Below are 20,151 nucleotides of genomic sequence, written 5' to 3' on the forward strand. Positions count from 1 at the left end.
GAATAAGTCAGCTTTGATTGATTTTAACAGTTAATAAAGACAGCACATACACAGAGGCATACAGTTACCTCCAGCTGCGGAAAACTTTCCCTATAGTTCACTGATGGTTTGCATCCAGTCTGCAGATGATGTTACTTACCCTGTGAGTTTAGGGCAGTTATACCTTTGTTACCTTTACTAGGTATCATTCTGGTCCTTATCTATTTCCTCTTTTTGGTGCACACTTCTTAGTTTAGAATGTTTCAAAAGTTCCCTGTTCTAGTGCAATTCATTTTATATTTTGTTGTTAGTACATTGCTAAAATATCTTCAACAGTTGTTTCAAAATTATTCTAAGGATTACTGCTTGGTAAAATTCCATTCTCTAAAGTTAGCTTCCTCTTAACTACAAAGCATCATGGGAGTCTTGTTCCTAGACAGTCCTTAAAAATCTTTCTTGACCTAGCTTAAATGTGAACACAGCCCTTTCCCTCACCCTCCACACACACTCTGACTCCATTCTTTCTGGAGACTGTTCTTGCAGCAGCTCCAGTTAGTGAACTGTCTGTGGTTCACTGAGTTCAGGCAAGCTTCCTGTGGGGTAGAGCTGCTTCTGAGACAGCATCAGGAACAAGCCCTCCACTCTTTTTTTCTTGATTTTTGAATGCAGGAGGTTTGGGTGGCCACTTACCCCAAGAATAATCACCAAAGCTGAGGTACCACACAGCTTCCCCAGCTGGCAGTCCCCTTCTGTATCACCAGTAGTGAACTGCTGGTCTGAAATGCTGCAGGAGGCTCATCAAACAGGCACTGCCTGTGGAAGGAACTTGTACCTTTTGAGTCATGGGGAAGCATTGGAAGATTCTCCTGGGGAGAAGGGTGGGAGGCAGGGATTTGCCTCAGATGGCTGTACATTGGAAGGAGGGAGGCATCTCCACCTTCAGCAGTCTTGTAGTACAGGAACTATTGAGCCATGCTGGGCGGGCTGCCTTCCTTGTGATTACCAGGAGCCTTGACACAAGGAGAAACTTTGTTTTGTTATAGATCAAGGCTGTGTGCTTTGGTATCACCTGCAGCTCTGTCTGTGCCCTTGCCTCTTGTCACTGCAAAGACAAGGTCCTGTGCAGCAAAGTGCCCCATGTGCTAAAGACCCAGCTTGTCTACAAGGGAAATCTGTCATGCAGAACTCAGTTACTGTAGCACTGCTGTGCTGTTGCAGGAAATGGAATCTCTTTTCCCCAGACAGGAACCATTTCTGGATGGTCCCCACTTACCACCCTTCCTGCCACATTCCTGTCTGTAACCCTACTCAGCTGCATCTTGCCCTGCATAGAAAGTATCAGGAGCTTTCCTTGTTCGCCACACAGGTGACCCAGTACTACCCACAGGACTGGGAGGAAGTGACTCTCCTTCATCCAGGCAGTACTTGTGTGAGTCTCATATGCCTTGTCAGGTCAATAATCAACTTACCTGTAGAGAGCAGCTCCACAGAGAATTGCTCCACAGAGGCCAGCCCCCCCTCCCCCCACACACACGCCAGAGGACACAGAGTAAAAGAGGGACAGTTTCTCCATGAGGCTGCATGAAGGGTGGAGCAACAGGCAGCTTACTCAATTGGCCATTTACCTGTTGGACATCACTGGAGGCTAGAGGAGACTTCTAAACTACTAACCCCTCCCTCCATTCCTGTCCTGTGAGCCTCCCTGTTCATTCTCCATCCCATTTTAAACATGCTTCTTCCAGAGACACTGTTTTAAATTTCAATGTACTGTGACAATTCTCACACAAAGTGTGATGGGGTGCCTGGGATGGATCACAGAGAATGTCACACTCAGGGCAAACTGTTCGCCCTGTTTTTTGCAATCCCCAAAACTCGTGGTTTATTCTGCAATTAGATTCACCAAGCCAGTAACAAAAGAGCTTCTGCAGTACCACACAGGTTAAACAGAAGCCAAACACAGTCCTCTTTAGGCAGTTCAGCTCTTGGCTCCCATCCAGACAAACAGGTCTGATATAGTGAAGAGTTATTGAAAACCTAATTGACCATATGTGAGGTTCTTTCTAATCCCAAAGGATCAGATAATTATCCTCAGGTCAATATATAGCTCAGATTTTATCCAAATGTCATGTGGTCTGCCAATCCTTAGTAAACCAACTAAAGATGTATTAATAAAAGAAAATAATAGAGTTAAAATGGTTAATAGATCATATATATGCAAATAATTGCAGTCAGGTCTGTAGCAGTGATGGACTAGACCAGTGGTTCCCAACCTGTGGCCCGTGCGGGCTTTCAATGTGGCCTACGGCTCCCCTCCTGCTGGCTGCAGAAAGTAGCTGCTGCTTAAGGTCCCAGGCAGAGCGCACTTCCGTGGGGCTAAAAGACTAGTGTGGGCTCCTTGCTGCAGCCAAAGGGATGGGAGATCAGCACTCCCCTCTCCTTGACTGTAGCAGGGAGCACAGCAAAGTGCTCTGCCTAGGTCCATAGGCGCTGGGGTCCCTGCTGGAGCCAGATGGAGGGAAGCACTGATCTTCTGTCCCCCTGGCTACAGAAGGGAGTCACTGCTTAGGGACCCAGGTGGAGTACACAAGGCTGCATGACGCATGTGGCTTCCCTGCTGCAGCCAAGGAGATGGGAGATCAGCGAGGAGGCCGCATCCTTGCTTAACTCTCCTTCTGTCTGGCTGCATTGAGGGTGTGGGGGAGGGGAGGGCCTGCTGGTGGAGACTGGTGGCCCTTCAGGGTTATAAAAATGATTTTGGGGCCCTTGAGCCAAAAGGATTGGGAACCACTGGACTAGACTGCTGGCTTGCTGAAGTCTCTGTAGTAACTTCCAAAAGATGGGAAGGTCCTCAATCTATAGTTCAAGATAATCCTTTTAGTTGTAAATCCACAGTCCAGAGAATTAAAGCAGGAAAGAGGCAAAATGGAGATCTCAGGAGTCTTCTATAATCTCTGCCATGTGCATGGAAATTTACTGTCTCACACAAAGCCCACAGCCCCTTTGTGTGGAAAGTTAGTGGAACACGATGGAATCCAGGATCACATGAGTATGTCACATGCCCTACATGTTTTGCTGAATCATGGGTGGCCATTGGTTCCTTGCTCAGGAAGAGCTGTGTGGATGGGATGAGTTTCTTCTGTGACCCGTTGTGAGAGTGGAGTGACCTTACGCGGCCATCAACACATAGTTGACTAGGCCTGATATAAATCTGTTTGAGGGGTGTCACCCAGGCATATGACACATTTTTTACATAGGAATACATAGCCAGTATTCATGACTTCAGATACAAAGATGATACATGGATTTAACCAGGACAGTCGTACATGATATCTTGTAACTTTTCCATTGACACCTTACATGAGAAACTTTGTGCAAAATTTGTTGCAATTGTACAACAGTGGTAATATCAATGGTATAAATGGGCATCTTCAATTATACAGCATCACACAAAGCAATTAAAATGATATTAAGGCTTATACTGTAAAATGCTAACTTGACCTTAATTTTGCCCTTTAGTAATGTTGCAAAGGAGTGTGGGGGGGCCGGGGGGATATATTAAATCTAATGTGACTCTTAAAAATCAGTTTAATGTAATCTGGAATCACAAAGACTACAATCCCTCAGTCACTGTATGGTTATTTCATGAGGTCACTGTAGGAGAAAGTTAAGATTGTTTGGCTGTCTTTAACTCTGCAATTTTTTTACCTTAACATAGTTTGAATTTCTTAGATGTTTAATCTTAACTCTGAATTTCCTGGGTTTAAATACCTCATTTTGGGATATCTACTACATTTCTGTAACTTTTTCTTCTCTCCCCCCCTCCCATATTTTTTAACCCTTAAACTACTAAGACATACTCTCAACCATGAGTGCATCTTAAGTTAGTTTCATGGCTGGGAATAAGACCTGCCATTTCCTGATACTGCTACAGCAATGTCTTAGCATCTTACTTATACAGCTCTTCTGTTACAGGAGTTGTTTTGAACTACTGCTTTCTGTGTCTGAAAGTGAATTGCCATGTGAAGTATGGTTAGGATTCAATCAGTCTGTACAGGTAAGTGTATTTCAGCTAGAGTTTTCTGTCTACTCTTGCCGTCTCCATCCGTTTTAGCTGCTTACTAACTTAAGTTGTAACATGATCCAATGATTGGATGTTAAAGTTAGCCAAATTCAGACTGCAAATAAACCACAATTTTTTAATAATTAGGATAATTAATGATTGCAATAAATTGCTAAAGGTTGTAGTGGAGTCCCCATCATTAGCAACTGTTAAATCAAGATTGGATGTATTTCTAAAAGATGAGCTCTATTTTAAACAGGAATTAATTTGGGAAAGTCCTGTGTCATATGTTATACAGAAGGTCAGACTAGAAGATCATGGTTGTTCCTTCTGGCTTTGAATACATGAGTCTGTGTATGCGGAACAGAAGAAGTGAGTTTATAGGAGGGACTTGAATGAGAGGGTGGTGTCCTGGAGAGCAGGAATTACAAATGTAGCTTTATTCATGTGGGCATCATGGAAAAAGGCACAGATATGGGTGAAGTAAACTACAAGGTTGGCCTCGTTGGCTAGAGGTATGGGGATGCTGTAAAAGACAGGGTCCAAGAGGGAGGCTAGGGCATAACTGAACATGACCTTGTATGTGTGGCAGTTAGGGCAGAACTGGGGAAGTCAGTGGAAGAATTCCAAGATTGGAGTGAGATAGACTGATCAGATGAGGATGATTTCAGCAATATTGTTTTGGATGGATGAGTGGGATTGGATTATGTGACCACTAGAATTTCCCAGATGGATAACAAAACTTAACTTTGCTTCAGGTATTCTAAGGCCACTTTATTTGTAAAACAGGGTTCTTCTTTGAGTGCTTGCGTGTGCCACATGCACCAGTGCTAGAGATTTTTCCCTCAGTGGTATCTATAGGGCCGGCTCTAGTGCCCCGTGTAAAGGCATGTGTGTGCACCAGTATATAGGATGACGCTAGCCCCCTCCCTCTCAGTTCCTTCTTACCGCCAGTGATGGTGCTGGAACGTCCTTGCCTCAGCAAGCCCTTAGTAGTTTTTATATAGTAGCGTATATAGTTGTTAAGCAGTTCAATTAGATTTTAGTAGTTAAGTGTTTATCCTTTCACAAGGATGGGGCATGCCCCAGTCCCCGTGCTTCAAACTATGCGCACTGTGTAAAAAGCCCATGCCCGTGAATGATCCTCACTAGAGCTGTCACTTTTGGACAAGTGCAAGATCTGCAGGAGCTTTAGACCCCACACAAAAAAGGACCAGGACATCAGGCTAAGAGCGCTTCTGATGGCGTCAGCCCTCAGACCGGTCTCTGAGCCAGATTGTTCAGACTCAGTGCCCAGTACATCAGTGTTGACCCAAAGTGCTCCCCTGGTACCGAGTTGATCCTGACACCAATCACCATCCCTGGTGCCAAAGAAGCGGCACAAAGCGACGTACACCAGCAGAGGGGCAGTCCCTGTCACCTACATGGGATAAACTGGGAGCAGGGGACAATTCGAGACCTGTGCCAGGCCGCTCATCTTCCCCGGAACTCTTGTCGAATGCGGCCTCACCCCCTAGAGCTCCCAGTCCACCTAGGGACCGACTTCTGACACCGGGTAGCCGCAGAGGCCCCCAGCAGCTTGCAGTTCCATCCACCCCCAAAGCCTTTCAGGTGGCCAAGAACCTGTTTTCACTCCCAGTACTGCCTACTCCTTGGGAGGACAGATCCTCATGCCGGGACACCATGCTGGTTCAGTCAGCTAAGAGCAGGTCAAGGGGCAAGCCCATGATGGGGACCCCACATGGGTCTTGAGTGCCGCTGCTCGCTGTCCCATCAGCTCTCTGACACCCTGACAATGGTCGCCAGTACCTCATTGTTCTCCAAGGCACCGTAGCCGTCAGCTGGATTCTCGGTACCAGTCACCAGAACCCTGGTACAGGGCATCAGAGTCCCAGCACTGATCCCCATACTAGAGGTGGCAATCTCCAGAGTGCTTCTACCGGATGCCAGAACATTGGCATCCTAGGGAGACTCAGCAGCAGTCGGTGGAATCCCAACACCACTCTCTAGCACCAGAACGCTGCACCCAATGCTCCAAGAAGCCAGAGAGAAGATTGGCACCACTGTGGTCTTCAGTCTTGGAGTCGGAGGGAGAGGAAAGTGCCTTCCACAAAGGACATGGGTTCCCTGCCACAGCTGCTGGGTTTCCCCTGCCCTACCACTGGGCTTGTGGCTGCCAACACAATGGGCCAGACCTTGTCAGTTCTGGAACTCACGGGGGTGTCCCATAGTCCCTAGGTTGCAGCACTAGTCTATCTCAGAGACATCTGAGAGGCGCTTGGCAACAGTGATATGCCCTCCCCTGGATTCGGACGAAGAACCAGACCATGCAGAACGGGCATTGACGATCCCCTGTGAGAGGCTGTCCCAGTTACGGGGGAACAATCACCCACTTCTCCTCTACCAGCATCCTCATCTTCATTATCTGATGAGGCAATAATGGGCCCATCCAGTCCCACAAGACAACTGCAGGGCACATGAAAAACTACTGAAGAGTATCAGCGAATCTGGACTTAGAGGCAGAGGAGTTAAAGGAGCCGGCTGATTTGCTTTGATCATCAAGTTGGTTAAGGTCCTATAGCAGAACACCTCCTCCCTGTCCCCAACATCTAAAGGAGCCAAAAAAAAAAAAAAAAAAAAAAAAAAAAATATGCCCTCTATCCCCAGGGTTTGTAGTGTCAGCAGCCAACAAGAGAGAGAGATGGGGGCAGTCAAGCTCAACCCCTAAAAATAACAAAGCAAAAAAACTGGACCTCTTTTGTTGAAAAATGTATTTGACTGCGGGCCTCCAACTCTGCATGTCGAACCAGCAAACATTGCTGGAGAGATACGATTGTAATTTATGGCATTCCATGGCCAAATTCGCTGACTATTTGCACCAGAAGTCTAAGTAGAAATTTCTAGCCATTCTAAAGGAGGGTGAATCAGTAGCCCAAGCCAACCTTCCTCCAGAGTTCCTCTGATGCAGCAGATTCAGCTGCCAGGACAATGGCATCAGCAGTGTTGATGAGGAGAGCCTTGTGGTTGCAGTCATCCAGTCTGTCTGTTCATCCAGGTCCAACAGGTCCATCCATGACCTCCCCTTCAATGGTACAGCCCTATTCTCTGACCAGAGAGACGCCAAACTGTATGATCTTAAAAACTCTAGGGCCACACTCTGCTCCTTGAGGCTATACATCCTTCCAGCATCCAGAAAGCATTTTAGGCCCCAATAGCAAGGGCGTTTCATGGGCCAGACTAGGAATGAGCCCTGTAGGAAGAAAAACAAACACTTTAAGCACCGTCGGAGTCAACCTACTGCTGCACCCCAGTCGAGCTCAGACCCACCAAGTGGCAGACAGATCTTTTGAGGGTGCATCCATGGGGGACAACTTAACAGTCTCGAACCAGGATCCATCTGTGTCTTTCTTTTGAAACTGCTTTTCCCTCTTCCTCCTTCCGTGGGTGGCCATGATATCGGATAAGTGAGTTCTAAACACCATCACAGTCTTTAGACCCATCAATTAGTTTCAATCCCTCCTCCCCACTTCCATCCCTGTCCCTCTTCAGGGACCCTTCATGATCAAATCCTCACCCAGGAGGTATAAGCCCTCCTGCAGGTAGGGGCAGTAGAGGAAGTTCCCCTTCTATTGAGAGGGAAAGGATTTTACTCCTGGTACTTTCTAACTGAAAGCCAAGGGAGTCCTGCGACCATACTGGACCTGGGCCACCTCAACAAGTATCTCAAGAAACGAAGGTTCTGTATAGTTTCTGTAGCCTCTCATCATTCCCTCCGTGGATCCAGGAGATTGTTACGTTGCCCTCGACCTAAAGGATGCATACTTCCATTTTTCTATATTCCATGGCCACAGGCACTTCCTGCATTTCATAGGGGGAGGCAACCACTATCAATTTACGGACCTCCCCTTTGGCCTATCAACCGAGCCAAGAGTCTTCACAAAATGCATAGTCGTGGTGGCGGCCTACCTCAGACATTGAGGAATACAGATCTACCCATACCTTGACTACTGGCTCATCTAGCATCACTTGAAAGTTCAGATCCGGCACAATATCATGGTACTGCAGATGACTTACCAAAATCTGGACCAGCTGGTAAATGAGCAGAAATCCATGTTGGTACCTGTGCAAAGGACAGAGTTTGTCAAAGCAGTCCTCGACCAGAGCAGTCTGGGCCAGAGCATTTCTGCCTCCAGCCAGATGCCAAGCCTTGTCAGACCTGATCCTTCAGGTCACAAATCACCCCCTCACTACAGTCAAGGTTTGTCTCAGGTTGCTGGGTCACATGGTGACATGCACCTATGTGGCGCAATATGCAAGGCTACACCTCAGACCCCTTCAAATGTGACTTGCGTCAGTCTCCTTCCTAGTGAGACACAGCCTGGACATAGTCCTCACAACCCCACCCCTGTTACTTAACTCATTGGCTTGGTGGACAGTCCCTGTCCTCGGACCTAGAATGGAAGGCCCACCTCAGCCCAGTCAAGACGCAAGGCTTCTGGCCCTCGGAGGAGCTAAGGTTACATGTGAACATCAGAGAGCTCACGACAATCTGCCGGGCTTGCGAGGTATTCCTTCCCCAGGTGTTGAGAAAGGTAGTGCGGGTGCTGAAGGAAAACATGGCAGAAATACAATATGTCAATGAGCAAGATCATAGAATCATATACGATTAAGTATGGATGGGACCTCAGAAGGTCTAGTCCAATGCCCTGCTCAAAGCAGGATCAACCCCAACTAAATCATCCTAACCAGGGATATCAAGACGACCTTAGAGATTAAGGATGGAGAATTCCACCACCATCCTAGGCAACCCATTCCAGTGCTTCACCACCCTCCTAGTGAAAAGGTTTTCCTAATATCCAACCTAGACCTCACTCACAGCAACTTGAGACCGTTGCTCCTAGTTCTGTCACCTACTACCCCTGAGAACAGTTTAGCTCCATCCTCCCTGTAATCCCCTTTCAGGTAATTAAAGGTTGCTATCAAATCCCCCCTCATTCTTCTCTTCTGCAGACTAAACAAGCCCAGTTCCCTCAGCCTCTCCTCATAAGTCTTGTGCTCCAGCCCCCTAATCATTTTTGTTGCCCTCTGCTGGACTCTCTCCAACTTGTCCACATACTTGCTGCAGCAGGGGGCCCAAAACGACAGTTACTAAAAATATGGCATCACCAGTGCCGAACAGAGGGGAATAATCACTTCCCTTGATCGGCTGGCAATGCTCCTACTACTGCAGCCCAATGTGCCATTAGCTTTCCTGGCAACAAAGGTATACTGTTGACTCTTTTCCAACTTCTTGTCCATTATAACCACCAGGTCTTTTCTGCAGAACTGCTGCTTAGCCAGTCAGTCCCCAGTCTGTAGCAGTGCAAGCGATTCTTCCGTCCTAAGTGCAGGACTCTGCACTTGTCCATGTTGAAGCTCATCAGATTTCTTTTAGCCCAATCCCTCAATTGGTCTAAGTCACTCTGCATCCTATCACTACCCTCCAGCATATCTACCACTCGCTACAGCTTAGTGACATCTGCAAACTTTGTGAGGGTACAATCCACCCCATTGTCCAGATCATTAATAAAGATGTTGAATAATACCAGCCCCAGGACTGTGTGCACTCCGCTTGATACTGGCTGCCAACTAGACATGGAGTCGTTGGTTACTACCCACTGAGCCCCATGATCTAGCCAGCTTTCTATCCACCTTATAGTCCATTCATCCAGCCATACTTCTTTAATTTGCTGTCAAGAATACTGTCGGAGACCATATGAAAAGCTTTGGCAAAGTCAAGGTGTATCACATCTGCCACTTCCCCCAATTATCTCATCGTAGAAGGCAATCAGGTTGGTCAGGCATGACTTGCCCTTGGTGAATTCATTCTGACTGTTCCTGATCATCTTCCTCTCTTCCAAGTGCCTAAAAATGGAATGCTTGAGGAACTCCTTCATGATTTTTCCATGGACTGGGGTGAGGCTGACTGGTCAGTAGTTCCCCAGATCTGCCTCCTTCCCATTTTTAAAGATGGGCACTATATTTGACTTTTTCCAATCATCCGGGTCCTCCTCTGCTGGTCACTACAGGTTTTCAAAGACAATGGCCAATGGCACTGCAATCACATCAGCCAACTCCCTCAGCAGCCGAATGAATTGCATCCAGTCCCATGGACTTGTGCAAAAAAGCAGAGGTACTCAATGCCTCAATGCCTTTTTTGCCTCTGTCTTCACAGACAAGGTCAGCTCCCAGACTACTGCACTGGGCGGCACAGAATGGGAAGGAGGTGAACATCCCACAGTGCTGAAGGAACAGGTCCAAGACTATTTAGAAAGATTGGACATACACAAGTCCATGGGGCCAGATGCAATGCACACGAGGGTGCCGAGGGAGTTGGCTGATGTGATTTCAGAGCCATTGGCTATTATCTTTGAAAGCTTGTGGCAATTGGGGGAGGTCCATGATGGTTGGAAAAAAGCAAATATAGTGCCCATCTTCAAGAAAGGGAGGAAAGAGAATCCAGGGAACTACAGACCGGTCAGCCTCACCTCAATCCCTGGAATAATCATCGAGCTGGTCCTCAAGAAATCCATTTTAAGGCACTTGGAAGAGAGGAAGATGGTCAGGAACAGTCGACATGGATTCACCAAGGGAAAGTCATGCCTGACAAACCTGATAGCTTTCTATGAAGAGGTGACAGGCTCTGTGGATGTGGGGAAAGCAGTGGATGTGATATACCTTGACTTTAGCAAAGCTTTTGATATGGTCTCTCATAGTATTCTTATCAGCAAGTTAAAGAAGTAGGGGTTGGATGAATGGACTATAAAATGGATAGAGAACTGGCTAGAGCATAGGGCTCAACGAGTAGTGATCAATGGCTCCATGTCTAGCTGGTAGCCGGTCACAAGCGGAGTTCCCCAGAGGTTGGTCTTGGAGCCGGTTTTGTTCAACATCTTCATTAACGATCTGGAGGATGGGGTAGATTGCACCCTCAGCAAGTTTGCAGATGACACTAAACTGGGGGAGTGGTAGATACCCTGGAAGGTAGGGATAAGATACAGAGTGACTAAGACAAATTGGAGGATTGGGCCAAAAGAAATGTGATGAGGTTCAACAAGGACAAGTGCAGAGTCCTGCACTTAGGATGTCAGAATATTATGCACTGCTACAGACTGGGGACCGACGAGCTAGGCAGCAGTTCTGCAGAAAAGGACCTGGGGGTAACGGGATAAGAAGCTGGATATGAGTCAACAGTGTGTCCTGGTTGCCAAGAAGGCTAATAGTATATTGGGCTTCATTAGTAGGAGCACTGCCAGCAGATCGCGGGAAGTGATTATTCCCCTCTATTCGTCATTGGTGAGGCTGCATTTGGAGTATTGTGTCCAGTTTTGGGCCCCCCACTACAAAAAGATTATGGACAAGTTGGAGAGAGTCCAGTGGAGGGCAACAAAAATGATTAGGGGCTGGAGCACAAGACTTATGAGGAGAGGCTGAGGGAACTAGGCTTGTTTAGTCTGCAGAAGAGAAGAATGAGGGGGGATTTGATAGCAGCCTTTAACTACCTGAAAGGGGGTTCCAGGGAGGAAGGAGCTTGGCTGTTCTCAGTGGTGGCAGATGGTAGAACAAGGAGCAACAGTCTCAAGTTGCAGTGGGGGTCGTCTGGGTTGGACATTAGGAAAACGTTTTTCACTAGGAGGGTGGTGACGCACTGGAATGGGTTACCTAGGGAGGTGGTGGAATCTCCATCTTTAGAGCTTCTTAAGCTGTGGCTTGAAAAAAATCTTGCTGGGATTATTTAGCTAAGGTTAGTCCTGCTTTGAGCAGGGGGTTAGATTAGATTACCTCCTGAAGTCTCTTCCAACTCTGATTCTATGTCCAGCTTTTCTAAATAGTCTTGAACCTGTTCTTTCAGCACTGAGGGCTGCTCACCTTCTCCCAATACTGTGGTGTCCAGTTCAGTAGTCTGGGAGCTGACCTTGTCTGTGAAGGCAAGAAAAGGAATGAGTACTTCAGCTTTTTCCACATCATCTGTCACTAAGTTGCCTCCCCCTTTCAGTAAGTGGCCCACACTTTCCCTGACCACTTTCTTGTTGCTAAAATACTTGTAGAAACCCTTCTTGTTGTTTTTCCCATCCCTTGCTAGCTGCAACTCCAATTGTAATCTTTCCTGATTTCATTCTTGCATGCTCGAGCAATATTTTTATACTCTTTCCTAGTCACCTGTCCAAGCTTCCACTTCTTGTGAGCTTACTTTTTGTGTTTGAGCTCACTGAAGATTTCTCTGTTAAGCCAACATTTGCTATTCTTTATGCACATTGTGGAATGGTTTGTTTCTGCGCCCTCAGTGAAGTTTCTTTAAAATACAGCCGGCTCTCTTGTATTCATTTCCCCCTCATATTAGCCTCTCAGGGGATCTTGTCCACCAGTTCCCTGAGGGAGTCAGTCTGCTTTTCTGAAGTCCAGGGTCTGTATCCTGCTGCTCTCCTTTTTCTCTTTAGTTCCACAATGAGACTGTAATTTAGTTCTGTCCAGACTCATTGGTCTCCCCTTTGAGCCCTTGGCATCCTTCTCTTGTCTTGGAAAGTTGCCTTCCTGGTAGCGATCAGCTCAGCAAGGCTTGTCTCCAAAACCAAAGCTCTAACCTCGGAGCCTCCCTATACTGTATTCTACACAGATAAGGTCCAGCTGCAGCCTCATCCCTCATTTCTACCAAAGGTAGTGTCACTGTTTCATGTCAACCAAGATATCTTTGTGCCAGTGTTCTTCTCGAAGCCACACTGCTCTAGTGAGGAAAGACCCCTATACATCTTAAATGTCAGATGGACACTGGCATTCTATATAGAGAGAACTAAGCCCTTCCTGAAATCCATGCAGCTCTTCATAGTGGTGGCCTAGCAAATGAAAGGTGTATCTGTCTCGTCACAGGGAATTTCCTGCATCCATACTAGCTACGATCAGGTAAAGATCACCCTTCCGATTACTCTGAAAGCCCATTTGACACATCTCGAAGAACAACAGTTATGGAAGGTTACACCTAGTGAGAATAAATGCTTTATTTACAGATGTTGAGTAGAGAGGGTGAGGGAGAAAATACTAAATGTTCCTCAGGAAAGTTTAAAGCTTGATAACCACAAAGTGACTTACTGTGCAATCTAGAAGGAAGGCCTCACCTCAGTCCCTGGTAAAATTATGGAGCAGATCTTCAAGTAATCCATTTTCAGGCACTTGGAAGAGAGGAAGGTGATCAGGAAGAGTCGGTATGGATTCATCAAGGCAAATTATGCCTGACCAACCTGATTTCCTTCTGTGACTGACTCTGTGGATGTAGGGAAAGCGATGGATGTGATATGTCCTGACTTTAGCAAAAGCTTTTGATCTGGTCTCCCACAGTATTCTTGCCAGCAAGTTAAAATAGCATGGGTTGGATGAGTGGACTTTAAAAGATGGTTAGAAACCTGGCTAGATCATCAGGTTCAACGAGTAGTGATCAATGGCTTGATGTCTAGTTGGCAGCTAGTAACGAGCAGAGTGCTCCAGCGGTCAGTGCTGGGGCTGGTTTTGTTCAACATCTTCTTTAATTATCTGGAGGATGGAGTGAATTGCACCCTCAGCAAGTTTACAGATGATACTAAGTTTACAGATGATACTACGCTGGAGGATAGGGCTAGGATACAGAGTGACTTACACAAATTGGAGGATTGGACCAAAAAAAATCTGATGAGGTTCAAGTGCAGAGTCCTGCACTTAGGACGTAAGAATCCCATGCACTGTTACAGACTTAGGACCAACTGGCTAGCAGCAGGTCTGCAGAAAAGGACCTGAGGATTACAGTGGTCAAGAAGCTGGATATGAGTCAGCAGTGTGCCCTTATTGCCAAGAAGGCTAATAGCATATTGGGCTGCAGTAGTAGGAGCATTGCCAGCAGATCGAGGGAAGTGATTATTCCCCTATATTTGCAGTGGTGACGCCAGAGTTGGAGTAGTGTCCAGTTTTGGGCTCCCCACTGCAGAAAGGATGTGAACAAATAGGAGAGAGTCTAGCACAGGGCAACAAAAATGATTGTTGGAGGCTGGAGCACATGACTTCTGGGGAGAGGTTGAGGGAACTGGACTTGTTCAGTCTGTAGAAAAGAAGAGTGAGGGGGGATTTGATAACGGTCTTCAACTACCTGAAGGGAAATTCCAGGGAGGATGGAGCTATGCTGTTCTCAGTGGTGGCAGATGATAGAACAAGGAGCAATGGTCTCAAGTTGTAGTGGGGGGAGGTCTAGGTTGGATATTAAGAAAAAAATGTTCACCAGGAGGGTGGTGAAGCACTGCAATCCATTACCTAGGGCGGTGGTGGTATCTCAAGTCTTAGAGGTTTTTAAGATGCAGCTTGACTAACCACTGACTGGGATGATTTATTTGGGGTTGGTCCTGCTTTGAGCAGAGGGTTGGACTTGATCTCCTGTGTACCCTTCCAACTCTATCTATGAAAGGCAAATTTCCAGAAAAGCAAAGCTAACTAACTTTCAGGTTAATGGGTTCTGACTCTTGTAACAACATGAATCTAAGTTGTGTGCTGTAGTCACTAGAGGGAAGTTTGATTTTCATATGTGTAGCCAGTGTTTTAAATGCCATCAGTAATAACTCTACTTCCTTGATGTAAAGTATTTCATGGTCTGTTCAACATATTCATAAATGCTCTGGAAAAGGGGGTAAATGGTGAAGTGGCATAATTTGCAGATTATACAAAACTTTGCAAGATAGTTAAGTCCAAAGCAGACTGCGAAGAGTTACAAAGAGCTATCACAAAAATGGGTGCCTGGACAAGAAATGCACATTGGAAAACATAATCCCAACTATACATATAAAATGATGGGGTCTAAATTAGCTGTTACTAATCAAGAAAGAGATCTTGCAATCATCATGGATAGTTCTCTGAAAACATCCACTCAATGTGCAGCGGTAGTCAAAAAAGCTACAAATGTTAGGAATCATTAAGAAAAGGAAAGATAAGACAGAAAAATATCATATTGCCTCTTTATAAATACATGGTACGCCCACATCTTGAATACTCGGTGCAGATCTGGTTGCCCCCATCTCGAAAAAAATAAGATAATATTGGAATTGGAAAAGGTACAGAAAAGGGCAACTAAAATGATTAGGAGTATGAAGCTTCCATAAGAGGAGAGATTAATAAGACTGGGAATTTTCAGCTTGGAAAAGAGATGATGCAGGGAGGATATGACAGAGGTCTGTAAAATCATGACTGGTGTGGAGAAAGTAAATAAGGAAATGTTATTTACTCCTCATAATACAAGAACCTAGAGGTCACCAAATGAACTTAATAGACAGCGGATTTAAAATGAGCAAAAGGAAATATTTCTTCACATAATGCATAGTCAACCTGTGGAACTCTTTGCCAGAAGATGTTGTGAAGGTCAAGACTCTAAAGAACTAGATAAATTCGTCAAGAATAGGTCCATCAAAAGCTATTAGGCAGGATAGGCAGGGATTGCTGTTTGCCAGAAGCTGGGAGTGGCTGATGGGATGGATCACTTGATGATTACCTGTTCTGTTCATTCCCTGTGAAGTACCTGGCATTGGGCACGGTTGGAAGACAGGATACTTGGCTAGATGGACCATTGGTCTGACCCAGTCTGGCTATTATGTTCTTACGGTGTGAGGAAAAAGTTTTCTCCATCTTCCTTAACTGCACATTGGGAAAATTATACTTTAGGCTGAGGTTGTAGCTTCTCCATGTTGAAGGTTCATAGATTGATAGTTGCAACACAGACCTTAAAAATTTGAACTGAATATAAACTGATGTAATGTGTGCCTGAGTCTGCAGATAACCTTCGAGTATGTGGCAGCATGGATTGTGTTGTAGGTGCACATGCATCTCATAAGCACAAGATCAGGTATTTTTTATTAGCAGCATACATCAGGGCTGTGCATGCATCCTGTGCCATTTCATGGTCACAGACTCTTCAACTAAATTGGTGAAGAAATGTTATCTTCCCCCTTCTACTTTCCCTGGTTTCCTCTAATTGGATGTTCCAAAAAAGCCATCTGCACCCCGCACAAATAGGACAAAGTGCTTTGTGCCGAGCATCAACCTCATGATGGACTTTCCATCACATTTCAAACCCTGCTCATCCTGTGATACTCATCCCCCTCACTGGTGGGCATAGCCAGAGCCTCTTGTGGCTCTTCCTCAGGCACATCCCAAACTGTCGCTTGGTGTACAAATCGTTTTCCTCCAGAACCTGCAAGTCCGTGGACACTAGATTCGTGTTACAGCTGCTTGAGAAATCCATGTGGGTCACTTCAAAACCAGAGAAAACGACAACCAAAATGGAGCTGAAAGAGCCAACATCGGCCAGCGATCCCCCAAACAGACACCATACCCCAGGTTCAGGTGGGTACGTACTTAGGTGGCTAGCCCCTCCCACCACTCGCCATTGCTCATGCTACCACAGCTACATTACTGTTTTTAGCATGCTAGCTCATTGAGAGCTAGTGTATGTATGGCTACCCAAGCTGACAATCACTCACCCAGCTCCAACTGAAGATACACCCTCACAGCTATCAGGCTAGCCTGTCCTTCAAAATTCCACTGGAAATCCTTATGGACAACACCTCTGCAGCGCACTACATAAATTAGCAAAGAGTCATCCGCTCATCACACCCCAGAGGCAATCAGATTCTGCACATAGTGCCATTAATACAAGGACCACCATGGTTCATCACCACCCCTGGGTTAGCAATGACCTGACGACTGCCTGAGCAGACAATCAGTTGTTATACAATCATGAAACCATAAAAGTGTAGAACTGGAAGGGACTTCAATAGGTCATCACTGAAGGCAGGACTATGTAATAACTAAATCATTCTTGTCTAACCTGCTCTTAAAAACTTTCATTTATGAAGATTCCACAACCTCCCTAGGCAGTTAATTCCAGTGTGTAGCTAATCTCACAATTAGGAGGTTTTTTGTAATGTCCAACTAAACCTACCTTCCTGCATTTTAAGCCCATTATTTCTTGTCCTATCCTCAAAGTTTAACAAGAACAATTTTTCTCCCTTCTCCTTGTAACAACCTTTTGTGTACTTGAAAACTGTTATTGCGTCCCCCCTCAATCTTCTCTTCTCCAGACTAAACAAACACAGTTTTTCCAATATTTCTTCATAAATCACGTTTTCTAGACTTTTAATTATTTTTGTTGCTCTCCTCTGGACTTGCTCCAATTGGTTCACATCTTTCCTGAAATGTGGCGCCCAGAACTGGACACAATACTCCAATCCAGGCCTTATTACCTCGGAGTACTGCTGATGCATCCCAGAATGATGTGTGGGTGTGGGTGGGTTTTTTTGGTTTTTTTCCCACCCCTCCCCCAACAATGTTATATGGTTGACTCATATTTAGCTTGTGAACCACTATAAACCCCAGATCACCTCCTCATTACTCCTTCCTAGGCAGTCATTTCCCATTTTGTATGTGTGCAATTGACTGTTTCTTCCTGAGTGGAGTAGTCTGTATTTTTCCTTATTGAATTTCATCCTATTTACTTCTGACCATTTCTCCAGTTTGTTCAGATAATTTTGAATTTTAATCCTATCCTCCAAAACACTTGCAACCCTTCAAAGCGGATATTGTCCGCAAACTTGATAAGAGTACTTTCAATGCCATAGTGTGCAAACTGGGGGGCATGAAGAAACTGGGGTCCCATAGGATCCATTGCCATAATAGCAGGAGCAGGATAAAAATATAGTGGGTAATGGGGGGCAAGATGGAAGCAGAATTTAAAAAAATAAGCCTCCCGCCCCACAAACAAAATGAATGCCCCAGCCAACAGCTACCGTTCTCCAACCGCCTAGCTCTGAAGGCAGCGCTACCGCCAATGGTAGTGGAGAAGTAAGGGTGGCAATGCCCCAGCCAGCAGCTGCCACTTTCTAGCTGCCCAGCTCTGAAGGCAGTGCCATTGCCAGCAGTAGCCCAGAATAAGGGACTACTTTTGATTACAAGTAATAGAGGGGGGGGGAGGGAAAGGATGACATGACCAATTCCATGAAAGGTAAGGACTGTGTGAATGGAAACATTTATGCACCATTGTTCTATGTCATTATCTAAATCATTGATAGAGATGTTGAACATACCAGACCGAGGACCAATCTCTGCAGCATGCCCTTCCAGCTTGCCTGAACTACCGCTAACTACTCTCTGGGAATGGCTTTCCAACCAGTTATGCATCCACCTTATATTAGCTCCATCTAGGATGTTTGTTTTCATAGTTTGTATATGAGACGGTCATGTGAGATAGTTTCAAAAGCCTTACGAAAGTCAAGATATACTGCAGCTACAGTTTTCCCCACCATCCACAAGGCCTGTTACGCTGTCAAAGAAAGCTATTAGGTAGGTTAGACATGATTTGTTCTCGACAAATCCATGCAGACTGTTACTTACACCTTGAATATTTGCATAATAATCTTAGAATCATAGAGTTGGAAGGGACCTCAGGAGGTCATCTAGTCCAACCCCCTGCTCAAAGTAGGACTAACCTCAGCTATATCATCCCAGCCAGGGCTTTGTCAAGCCTCAGCTTAAAAACCTCTAAGGATGGAGATTCCACCACCTCTCTAGGTAACCCATTCCAGTGCTTCACCACCCTCCTAGTGAAAAACTTTTTCCTAATGTCCAACCTAGACCTCCCACCCTGCAACTTGAGACCGTTGCTCCTTGTTCTGTCATCTGCCACCACCGAGAACAGCCTAGCCCCATCCTCCCTGGAACCCCCTTTCAGGTAGTTAAAGGCCGCTATCAAATCCCCCTCATTCTTCTCTTCTGCAGACTAAACAAGCCTAGTTCCCTCAGCCTCTCCTCATAAGTCTTGTGCTCCAGCCCCCTAATCATTTTTGTTGCCCTCCACTGGACTCTCTCCAACTTGTCCATAATCTTTTTGTAGTGGGGGGCCCAAAACTGGACACAATACTCCAAATGCAGCCTCACCAATGACGAATAGAGGGGAATAATCACTTCCCGTGACCTGCTGGCAATGCCCCTCCTAATGCAGCCCAATATGCTATTAGCCTTCTTGACAAACGGCAAAGTGCTGACTCATACCTAGCTTTTTATCCACTGTTACCCTCAGGTCCTTTTCTGCAGAACTGCTGCCTAGCTCGTCGGTCCCCAGTCTATAGCTGTGCATGGGATTCTTCCTTCTTAAGTGGAGGACTCTGCACTTTTCTTTGTTGAACCTCATTAGATTTCTTTTGGCCCAATCCTCCAGTTTGTTTAGGTCACTCTGTATACTAGTCCTACCTTCCAGGGTATCTACCACTCCCTCCAACTTAGTGTCATCCACAAACTTGCTGAGGGTTCAATCTACCCCATCCTCCAGATCATTAATAAAGATGTTGAACAAAACCGGCCCCAGGACCGACCCCTGGGGAACTCTGCTTGTGACCAGCTGCCAGCTAGACATGGAGCCATTGATCACTACTCGTTGAGCCCTATGCTCTAGCCAGTTCTCTATCCATTTTATAGTCCATTCATCCAACCCATGCTTCTTTAACTTGCTGATAAGAATACTATGAGAGACCGTATCAAAAGCTTTGCTAAAGTCAAGGTATATCACATCCACTGCTTTCCCCACATCCACAGAGCCTGTCACCTCTTCATAGAAAGCTATCAGGTTTGTCAGGCATGACTTTCCCTTGGTGAATCCGTGTTGACTGTTCCTGATCACCTTCCTCTCCTCCAAGTGCCTCAAAATGGATTTCTTGAGGACCTGCTCCATGATTTTTCCAGGGATTGAGGTGAGGCTGACCGGTCTGTAGTTCCCTGGATTCTCTTTCCTCCCTTTCTTGAAGATGGGCACTATATTTGCTTTTTTCCAGTCCTCAGGGACCTCCCCCAATTGCCACAAGCTTTCAAAGATAATAGCCAATGGCTCTGAAATCATCTCAGCCAACTCCCTCAGCACCCTCGTGTGCATTGCATCCGACCCCATGGACTTGTGTATGTCTAATCCTACTAAATAGACTTGGACCTGTTCCTTCAGCACTGCAGGATGTTCGCCTCCTTCCCATTCTGTGCCACCCAGTACAGTAGTCTGGGAGATGATCTTGTCTGTGAAGACAGAGGCA

The 20,151-nt window shown here is 45.9% G+C and overlaps 1 protein-coding gene across 3 annotated transcripts in view; it reads left to right on the forward strand.

Annotated features, from left to right (window-relative positions):
• RLF (RLF zinc finger) overlaps nt 1–20,151 on the forward strand; it is a 114,650-nt gene that overhangs the window by 38,915 nt on the left and 55,584 nt on the right. For all 3 annotated transcript variants that reach the window (XM_067530812.1, XM_067530811.1, XM_067530813.1), the window contains exon 3: nt 3,952–4,033. In XM_067530812.1, the coding sequence (XP_067386913.1) occupies nt 3,952–4,033 (82 nt within the window). The remainder of the gene's footprint in view (nt 1–3,951; nt 4,034–20,151) is intronic.

This window comes from Emydura macquarii, unplaced genomic scaffold, assembly GCF_026122565.2.
Source record: "Emydura macquarii macquarii isolate MOO-44397 ecotype Brisbane River unplaced genomic scaffold, CSIRO-AGI_Emac_v2 contig_3113, whole genome shotgun sequence".
In the NCBI taxonomy this organism is placed as follows: Eukaryota; Metazoa; Chordata; order Testudines; family Chelidae; genus Emydura; species Emydura macquarii.